Here is a 10,672-nt window from a genome sequence, read left to right on the forward strand (position 1 = left end):
AAAAGACTTAAGCGGTTTGACCGCTCCCACTTCTTATACAACTTTTTCTCCTTTGGCGTAGTTTCCTCCATGGGGACAGGTGGCATGTCCTCACGAAGTGCCAGATCAATATCCATACACCCAAAAGTAAATGTCAGTTTTTCTTTCCATTCCGAAAAATTTGAACCATTAAGTATTGGGATGCATGATGTGGATTGTGAAAAAATTGTCGGGAATAAAGCTGCAAAACATATGCTTACTATCAATATGCATGCTATAATTATGCTAAAACCTTATCTAAATTACTAACCCATATTAGCAATTTAGTGAGTAAATCAAAATTAACTTTACATGATTTACCCCTTTATGATAAAACTAATGCATCAAGTATGATATTTAAGGAATTTTATATGTCTAGTTGAAAAATCCAAAAAATAATAGCCAGATCAGCTCCAGATCGGTGGTGGAGCACTAGGCTCACTTAAATACCAGCCTTTCTTAGGCATGTAGCCCTTTTGATAAGCTTTTCTTAAACACCATTATTTAATGGATAATTTCACTAGATATCGTTCAATATTAATGAAGAATTTAAGGCCTCTCGGCAACAAGATTTCATCATAAATATCATACTAATAACATTATTTTATCCCATCATTAACCTTGTATAATGACTTTCCTTTGGGACCGATTCATTATATATGATGCAAGTATTCAATTTTATGAGATGGTGATAAAAGACTCTTTATTGATTAAATTAAAGCATTCTAAGATTCATGGGATGCTTTGGCTCGTCACCACAGATATACAAAAAAAAATTATTTTTTTATGTCTTTTTCTACATTATGCTTTGGCTCGTCTCATGCATATATCACCCTTTTATCATAAAAATATGAATAATTTAAACGATCATGTTTCATCATAAGAAAGCATCTAAATTGATCATTTATGCAATAAATTCATTACAGGGAGTAATACATAATTATTAGAGTACTGTTCTATAATGGAACTTGAGTACAGAGACCACATAAATATATTTCAGGACCCTTCTGTAACTCAATTTTCTTCCGAAGATTATATATGAATTTCTGAAGTCTCTTTTTCAGAATAACATATTATCAGGGGTTTAACAGCAAAACGTACAGTTTAGTCAAAAGAATTCCGATTTCGAGTTCAAACCCAAAAATCCGAAATCTATTAATCCGTCTTTTTTTTATTTATTTAAATAGATTCGGATTTCGGGTTTGAACCTAAAACCCGAAACCCGATCCTCTTACTTCATCTTTCCCACGAGCCGGATCGAAAGAAGAGGAGGAGGCCAAAACCGGTGACCTCCTCCCATCCTTTCGGTGGCGCAACCGCCGCCGTCGGCCTCATGCACGGCCGCGGAGGCCGCGAGCGCGGCCGCAGGCCGCGGCTGCTGCCGGATAGGCCGCCGGTGCTTCCGCAGGGCCCGGCCGCAGGCCGCGGTCGCGGCCGCATGCGCTGCTGCAGGCGCCGTGGGAGGCCCGGCTGGCGCCGCTGGCCGCGGCTGGGGACGCTGTGGCTGGCCGCAGGGGTGTCGGCCGCCATGGCTATGGCGGCCGAGTCCTCCTTTTTTTTTTTTTTAATAGCCGTCGGAAAAACCTATTCTCCTTTTCTTTTCCGTAATGGTGGCCCGGCCGCTAGCCGGCTTGCCACCGGTGGTCTTTCCGGCCATCACATGGGAGGAGGATTCGGCGGCGAAAGCCGGAGCGCCGCCTCCTTCCTCCTTTTCCCCTTTTCCCCTCCGCCCCCGGTAGCCATGGCGGCCGTGGTGGGTTGCGGCCGCGATCCGGCCGGGTTGCGGCGGTGAGCCGGCCGGCTCGCCGGGGCGACAGGCCACAACGGCGGCCGGGGAGACGGCGGCCATGGCAGCCTCCTCTCCCTTCTTCTGTTCTCAAACAAAGGGGAAAGGGGCTTGGTGAAGGAGAAAATTTAGTCCCACATCGCTGAAATGAAATACATTCACTGCTTTTTAAGTAATATGGGCGAAGCCATTTTAAACAAGAATTTTATTTTGTAAGAGTTTATTTTTTTTAAATAATATGAGCTCTCAACTTATTGTATGATCAAAGGGATATGAATTACCTTTGATCTGATTTATTTTAGAGCACCTGATACCATTAATGAAATAATTAAATTTTAATCATAAATCATATTTTGATTTGCTAAATTCATCTTGAACTTTGGGATCTGTGCAATTTGATATCGCAATCACCGAAAAATAACTCTGTAGATTCTAATTAAACGTTCTAATTAAATAAGATCAGGTTTAATTAAATGGGATTCAGGCTGAGGATGAGATTGAGAAGATCCTGCATGAGTTTGAGGAGACCAAGCGGAGTTTATTCCTGTGGCGATAAAGGAATTGCGCAAGATGAATCCAAAAGGTCCCTCTCGCTTTTCACACACGCACACTTTATCATTGGTCAATAAAGAAAGAAAACTAAACTTTACTTCTAAAATTCCGTTCTATGTTGCAATTTATAGGTATCTATGTCAATAAGAGTCTTAGGCTGGACACCATACAAGTCTATGGTTTTGATTATGACTATACATTGCCCCATTACTCTGAAAATCTACAGAGTTTGATCTATGACCTTGCAAAAAAGCACCTTGTTAATGAGGTCAGTTATTCAGTGCAGTTCCTGGTGCAAGGTCTTATACTTTATTAACTTCTTTTCCTTTTTCTTTTTCGATATACTTGGGGGCACTAATCTTGTTTTGTTGGTGGATCTGGCTCTTTCAGCTTAAGTATCCAGAAAGTTGCTTGCAGTTTGAGTATGATCGTACATTTCCTATCAGGGGTCTGTACTATGATAGGTTAAAAGGGTGCCTTCTGAAACTCGATTTTTTTGGGTCCATAGAGACGGATGCTTCTTTGGACGTCACAAGGTGAGCTGTTTGCGGTTTGTTGAGAATATGTGGTCCTGTTTTACCTAGTTAGAGTCTAGTTATTCCTGGTTTTTATATGGTAAAAAACATAATTATCTTGCATCTGTGCCACTCAAAAGTGAGTTTTAATTGGTAGTGAGAATTGTTAGGATTTCTGAGAACTTGCAGTCTTCATCAATGATTAAACAATTGCTAAAGAAGATGCTGAACCATGCCAATTCTGCATAAGATGAGTCATATGGTTAGTAATTTCATAATGAGAATAAGGTGCATTTTTTTCTGCACTACTAGTTTATCGGGTTAATGTTTTCTTATCTTTGAATGTAGGATGAGAGTTTATAATTTTTAATTATTTTTGGTCACATGTTGAAGTTTGAGGTAATCTTGACTCCATGTGCTTGAAATCTTTGGTGTTGGAGTATCTGGATTTGTTGTTTTCAGTCAGCAAATTCAAGAAATAAAGCATCAGTTGACAATTGATGTTGAAACTTAGGGAGGGAAATCGTACATGTTTTTTGACATCTCCTCAGTGGCCCTGCAAAAAATGAAAAAAACCTTCTATTCCATGGAGATAGAGGTATTTATAGAAGCCATTGATTGATATATTCTTTTATTTCTGTTGAGATCATCTAAAGGGAAGAATTACCTTTTACTTTGTATCTAATTGCATAATTTGAAATGTGCTCCTTAAATCTTGTGTAGCAGGGCTTTTTAATGACGTGAATGAAAATATTGTGTGACAAGTTGTAGCATGCATCTTGTGATGGTCATTTAGATGTCTTATGAGCTATTGATTAATCATCTAATTTATGTGAGCCATTGAACAAATCTTATGGTATGGCCTCTTTTGGTAATCTTCTGGCGTAAAATTCTGGCCATAAGCTTCAGCAGTTTTTTGGTCCTTAAGTATAAAAAAAGTAATCATACTGAGTTCAACAAAGAGGAAGAAAAAGATATAGAAGAAAAGGTTTAATAGGGTGATAAATTGCTTGTTTTCTGATCTAAAGTGTGTCATGTGCATGCATCTTTCACTCAGTTGTCATGCAGACATGTTCTGAAAGTTGATTATACATACCAAACAAGAGTGATTTAAAATGATCAAGTTGAAAAGAAAAGTATGAGTAAGAATATAAATGCCATATTTACAAAATGATTTATTGAAGGATCTTGGCAAGGAGAAGAGGAAGGTCATGAAGAACTATGATATAGGTTTCTCATAGGAGATAAATTAGAAATTTTAGGTTAAAGATTCGAAAATGATTAAAATCAGCAGAGTTTTGAGAAAGAACAGCTGTAACTTTTCCCAGCTGATAGTTCTTTTGAGAAGTTGTTTCTCTTGGATAATTTGAAGCTTTCAAGTGAACACTGTGCTTGGTAAAAAAAAAAATGTGTGTGTAAAGAGGAAGGGAGAAAATAGGGAGAACTGAGGTGGAGATTAAATGAGATTCTTCACTACTCGAAGTCTCAGACCTTCATATCCAGACAATTGTTATAGTAAAGAGAAATGATGTTCATACCTTCCTAAACATATGTAGATATGGTATATAATTTCTGAGCAATTTCCCTTTATTAGTTGTTGTGACATTTTACATTTATGAGGTAAGACAGATTCTGAAACTCGGGCAAATTGAAGCTTTTAACATTGTGATTTTTACATTACTAAAAATAGCATTGAAGGATTATGTCTTCTCATGATATCATTTGTGTTTTGTCGGGTGTCATGCAGCTTAGCTTGGAGAAAATAAAAGAGATATACGGCACCCGACATATTGGGTGAGATCAAGCACGTGGACTTGTTGGTTTAATGGACTTCTTTTGCTTTAGTCAGGTACATCAAATGCTCTATACAGCCCTGGTTTGATCTTTCTTTCTCTATGTAATATGTGCTTAATGGTGAGGAAGGTTTGGTTCTTTTTCTATCTTTTCTTAATGTTTTTCTTATTTTTGATGGTTTTACTCTCTCAATATATTGATATCAGCAAGGTACTCAAACTTGAAAACTGGGCCACAGAGTAAACTAATGAGAGATAACGAGTAATAAGGTAGTTTTGAAAAAACCAAAGTTCTTTTCAGTGATATCTTTGGTTTTTAAAATGCTCTTGAATTTTGGTTTATATGTAATATTCTACATTAACAATATTTGTTTTGTATTCCATCATGATTCATTCTTAGAATATTTGAAGCTACAATTTTTTGCAGATATCTAGGCGATTTTTGAAGCAGGAAGCAACTTATTTGTCAGCATCTAACAATTTATCCAGAAATTGATGTAATCTGACATTCATATGTTTGTGATGGTTATTTGGTTAAGTTGTAACATAAGATGGCTGCATTTTAACTCTTTTGAGATGAAACCTTCTTACAAATTTTTGAAAGTTGAGAACCCATCATTTGGCTTCTGTTGTATCTGATTATGTGCAGTTGGAACTCCGTGGTATCTAAAGATATCTAGTTTACTTGCATGTAGCCCATTAAATTTGTTATTTACCCACATGACATCAATTTCCCCTCTCCCTTAAGGTCGAGTTGGTCACAGGAAAAACAAGAAAAGAAAGATTGGACATGACTCAATGACTTCATCCACATCTCGATTCGCGATATCCCACTTCCACATACTTGAGTGGAGTGCTCACGCCCTTTATCAAATTGATATGCTGACTCTTTTGCATTATTAGATGGCCTGTTAGTGTTAATGGTCATGCCATTTTGTGATTAATGTTGATGTAGTAGATCTTTTATTTACTTATATGTTCTTATATCTTGTAGAGGATTATTGTTTCTATGGGTGGGGTTAGTTGGGGCTAGGATCTCCAAAGATACTACTGGGTATGTTATTATTAGTCTATCCTGTTGATGCCCTTACTGCCAGAGTCTTGTCTCATTAAAACTTCTCTCTGATTCTACCATAGAAGGTGAAAACAGTTCTATTTTGATGAACTCTATCATTTCAAGTTTTTTTAATTTAAAAAATGTAAGTCCATCTCAGTGAGTCCTCTAGTTGTAATCCTTCTAGAATGTTGCTAGTGAATTACAATTCCCTCATGTAATTATTATTCTACTATAAAGGGTGAAAGAAAAGCTATTTTGGATTTGTTGCGGGATTTTCACCCCGGCAACAGCCTTAGTCCCAACCGAGCCGAGCAGAAAGAGACCGCGTCCCCCACGAGGTATTGTCCGCTTTGGGTGCTCCGGTCCGCGCGTCCAGCGCTGACGGAGGGAGACGTTTCCGGCCCGCGCGTCCAGCGCTGACGGGGGGATTGCCCTCACGGTTTTGTCCCACAAAAGGGCCCTCGTGAGGAAAAGGCTTCGCCCTCCTCATTATAAGGCACGGAACCTTTCCGCTCTAGCCGATGTGGGACTAAATTCAAGGCCCCCTCCCCCCCCCACAACATAGCCCCCCCAGCGGGAAGGTTCCGGCCAGGTTTTACCCCAACGGGCCCCCACAGTCCTGGAGGGTAGTCAATAGAGAGAGGAGGCTGGCCCTTCCTCTAGCGCCAACTATTGCTGGTGGTCCAAACCGAGAACGATTGGCACAGCGGTGTGAACGGGATTCCGTCTGAGTTGCCTTGGTTGGTGTTGATTGCGCTCCACCTTCCACCGGGAAACCTGCAAGCAAGCCTCGCACCACCACTGGGGTAGTGGGGGCCCTCCGACGATCAAGTCAGAGGAGATTGGAGGAGAAGGAGAGATAATAGTAGCAAGTAGGAGAATGCTCTAGAAGTTCTTGCTTACCCCCCCTTCTTCCCCCAGCCGCATATATACCAGGCTGGGGGGTCTTTCAGGGGGGTTCGTCATCGTGGGGCACGATGGAGCTGCCACTGACACGGCCGTTACAGGGCGTCGTGGGGCAGCGCTGGGTACGGACATGACAGGGCGTAGTGGAGCTCCGCCTTGTACGGCCATTACAGGGGATCGTGGAGCAGCGCCAGATACAACCGTTGCAGGGAGTAGTGGAGCAGAAGGCTGCGGCGTGCCTCTGGGGAATAGCCTGTCGTTGTCGAGAGATGTCCGACTCGGGGTCGGGCTGCGGAGACGAAGATGTCCGACTCGGGGTCGGATTGCTGGATCAAGGGGTTGCCGACTCGGGGTCGGGCTGCGGAGCCGAAGATGTCCGACTCGGGGTCGGATTGCTGGATCAAGGGGCAGCCGACTCGGGGTCGGGCTGCGGAGCCGAAGATGTCCGACTCGGGGTCGGATTGCTGGATCAAGGGGCTGCCGTAGTCTTCCTGGGCGCGCGTGCCGGTCACGTGGGGCATGGTGGCTAAGTTCCCCCGTAACAGGATTAATTTTATGATACAAAAGGGAAACTCAAATTATCATGGATTAGATATTGGTCTTATGATTTATTATGCTTCTAGATGGAGAGTAGATGCTACATTGCCTTTCCTTGTCTACTCTAGCCAATGCCCTTTAGCTTTGGATGATAGCCCACGTTGTACGTCGTGTTTCAATATTCCAAAACTGCTTCAGTGAAAAATATGAAGGAGGTGCTAGGACTTTATAAGGATTTTTATTGTTGAGATTTGTTATGTGCATAGTCTCTATCAACGCTTCTAACATTTTGTTGAGCATTTGTCTAAATTTAATCATGTATTATGTTATACATGAGGCTAGAATTTCAATTCTTCAGGTATGTCGTCTACGGTGTATATATTCTTTTGTTTCATTCTGTTTCCATCAGCTTTCTTGTCCCCATTGGTGGTTCCTTCATTTTTATTTCATTTTAAGAGAGACCTGTGATGAGTATGTCTTCATTTTTGTTTTTTGTTCATTGGACTTCTTTGAATAGCTATCCATGTCGATGCTATTCTTGATCAGCTTCTGTTCTGTGCCTTGATATCTAGTCAGAGTTGAATTTGTTGGTTGTTTTATGCAGGATATTCAATATGGAAACCATATAACATTTTGAGCAGGCTTCTCAGTCTCTCATGCTTATTGTTCACATTATGTTATTGCTTATGCATCCATTCTTGAACTAATGCATCAACGTATTTTGACAAGAATACGTGCGACCTTTTATTCTTAGGAGAGCATCAACCTTCTATTTGTATGCACATGACTCTTTGTAAATTGATTTATGATTTAAACCATCTAATATAATTTTTCTTCAAACTAGTGTATTATTGAGAAATGCTATTATGGTTATCTCGTTTTATCTTGAACCTCTTTTTCATTATCCTTTCCTAAGAATTAGCTCCTGTCTCCTCAATGGATTGTGATTCATCTTTTTTTTTTGTGTGTGTGTGAGGGGGGGGGGGGGGTGTTGTGATAAAGCTTCTAGTCTGATTGTTAGTCGAGGATAGTTTTTACTCGTGTTGCCAGGTCTAGCATTCAGCTAGAGATTGAGTGTCTTACTAACAGCTGTTAGTTGTGAACAAAATTTCCAATGTTTTGTCAATACCACTTCTCATTTGGAATTGTGCTAGGTATCATCTCTTCTTCCTGTGCATTGATACTCTTTTTTGATGCAAGAAATGTCAAAAACTTGAATTAGTTACCAGACATTATGAAAGCTGCAAGTTTTCATCAATGCGGACAGGACACACCAATTACAATTTAAACGTGTGTTGATTATTAGATATCTGCAGAAGAGTTGTTCTTTTTTTCTTCGTTTTTATTCTCAACATTTCTGAATATAGAACTGGCTAGAGCCATCTCTTCTTATGTTTAATTATATAAGTAGGTGTGGGCAGTGACAAACCATGTGAAGTAAAATATGATGCTATGCATAGAGGATATGACCAATTAAGTTGGGTCAATAGTTGATGTTATGTAACTTAATGAACTTTTGTAAAATGCTAATTTAATATAATGGTAATTCCTTAAAGATGTGCATCTGAACTATTTCGGAGATCTGTTTTAAGTTTACAGGTCTTTTCTCTAGATAGTAAGTTCAATAATAAAACCAACAGATTTTATTTTTGGCTCATGCCAAATTCAAGTTGCATGCTTGTTTGATTCTGTTGGATGCATACAGAAAGTTTCACAGGATCACAAAGTTGTGCTGGTTTTCCTGGTGCCCATTTTGCAAGGCTAGGCTTGCATTAGGCCACGCCTAAACCAAGCTTGGCTAGTTCAAACTATTTGGTGAAGTTGGCCAGGCTTTCATGACTGAAGTTTGGCCATCTTAGGACAGTGAGGGTGGGAAAGGAGAGGTAAGGTTTTCTTTTTTCAATTAATGATATCATATTGTATGCACAATATGTAGGCATATATGTGATTTAGATCTCTTCCCAAGCTCGGGTAAGGCCAAGGGTGGCCAGTACCTGGCTCCATCTATTTAAGACCTTAGAGTTTAGGTGCAGCTGGATCTGGCCTAAAACCTAAATTTGCTTTGCCAAATCCTAACCCACATAAGTGCCCGGTTAGGGCCCATAACCAGCCATACTTGCAGGTAGGCATCTCCTTCCAAGAAATCCTTTTGTGTGAGGAAAAAAGATCACCAACTTCAAGCCTTGACATTCTTGCGTTTCACATGCTAATTCTAGAAGTTCAGATGCCTTATTTATTATATTAACAGGATTGTGTGCCAATTGTTGCCTATATCCATTTAATCTATGTTCTCTTTATGAACCAAAGTACTGTTAGATTGATTTTATTTGGTGTAAGCTATGAATTATTTCAAGATTTTTTTTTTTTTTATGAATTAGACCTCCTTTCTCAATCCTCTTGTGCTAACAAGTATGACATTGTTTCTTTCCTTGTAGGCATGCCTTATCGCTGATATTGTGCAGCATTTTGTTGATGCCAAGCTGGATTTTGATGCGTCCTATGTGTATGAAGATGTAAATCATGCAATTCAGCATGATCATAGAAGCGGTTTGGCACATAAAGAAATTATTGCTGATCCACATAAGTACCTAGTTAAAAATGTAAGTAGTATTAGCCTTACTTTTTCCATAATTTCCATGGAGAAGATTGTTTCTTTTGCTATTGAGATGTTGCAGAAGTGGTACTTTAAAGTTTAACCACTAGGTCATGATTGTGCATGATATTCTCTCACAGATTAATCTTAAATTCTTTGTATCTTTTCTGCAGAGCCAACTGTTATGTTTTCTAAAGATGCTAAAGCAGAAGGGAAAGAAACTCTTCCTGCTAACCAATTCTCCATATTCTTTTGTGGATGGCGGAATGCATTTCATGTTAGAGGTGCCTTTCCAAACACCGCTTATATATTCCAGCAGTATGGTTCCTTATATGTTAGAGATAAATGATATACTTGATCTTTATTGATGTTACCTAGTGGTCCATTTGATTTAGAAGTCAGGTGACTCCGGTCACCACTGTCCAATTTCCATAACTTGACAGTAGAGGCTGAGCACATGATGTATTCCCAAGGAACTCAAAAAAGAAAAATCAAAAGAAAATGCTTTTTACAAATTAATATTGTACATGGTTACTTACTGAGCTTTTATAGCTAACACCAATTCATTTATGTCCTTATAGATAAATAGGACTGCAAGGAGCAAGGAGCTTGACTTACCCCAGGGTTTGGGATTCACTGAATATAATTGCACAAATTTTTAGAATCTCTGTATCGCTCCCTATTGTTCCAATATTTTATGACATTCATGAATAATATAGTTCATTTGGATTCAAAATTTTATGTGGCTTCGTGCTATTGCGGCAAAAGTTTGCAATAACACGGCCGTGTCATGACCCAGATTCGGGGCATGATAGAAACTTCTAGATCGAGCTGGCTGTGGCAAAAGCTCTGTCGATTTGGCAAAAGCTCTGTCGTTTCTCTCCCAAACGCGCGCCGCCCCATCTTATTGTTGCA

General features: G+C 39.7%; 1 protein-coding gene across 2 annotated transcripts; it reads left to right on the forward strand.

Annotated features, from left to right (window-relative positions):
* Nucleotides 1–1,194: 1,194 nt before the first annotated feature.
* LOC113461393 (uncharacterized) lies at nt 1,195–10,264 on the forward strand. 2 transcript variants are annotated; one of them, XM_088715568.2, is made up of 6 exons: nt 1,195–2,387; nt 2,488–2,624; nt 2,747–2,892; nt 4,619–4,720; nt 9,600–9,764; nt 9,931–10,262. In XM_088715568.2, exons 1-4 carry the CDS (start codon nt 2,375–2,377, stop codon nt 4,635–4,637), a joined length of 315 nt encoding a protein of 104 aa, XP_088571694.2. In that variant the 5' UTR covers nt 1,195–2,374; the 3' UTR covers nt 4,638–4,720; nt 9,600–9,764; nt 9,931–10,262. The 2 variants fall into 2 exon arrangements, with proteins under 2 accessions (XP_088571694.2, XP_089784901.1); XM_089928775.1 differs by having other exon boundaries at nt 1,198–2,624; nt 9,931–10,264.
* Nucleotides 10,265–10,672: the final 408 nt, after the last annotated feature.

The sequence above is a fragment of the Phoenix dactylifera genome, chromosome 2, assembly GCF_051530095.1.
Source record: "Phoenix dactylifera cultivar Ajwa chromosome 2, Ajwa_hap1_PhDact_Kaust_v1.1, whole genome shotgun sequence".
Lineage (NCBI taxonomy): Eukaryota > Viridiplantae > Streptophyta > Magnoliopsida > Arecales > Arecaceae > Phoenix > Phoenix dactylifera.

What these genes read in the sequence shown, in the direction of transcription:
- LOC113461393 (XM_089928775.1), top strand. Translation starts at nt 4,697, where the DNA reads ATGGACTTCTTTTGCTTTAGTCAG. An exon ending in ACTTCTTTTGCTTTAGTCAG is followed by an intron (nt 4,721 to 9,599) that starts GTACATCAAATG and finishes CTTTCCTTGTAG; the next exon opens with GCATGCCTTATCGCTGATAT. An exon ending in ATAAGTACCTAGTTAAAAAT is followed by an intron (nt 9,765 to 9,930) that starts GTAAGTAGTATT and finishes TCTTTTCTGCAG; the next exon opens with AGCCAACTGTTATGTTTTCT.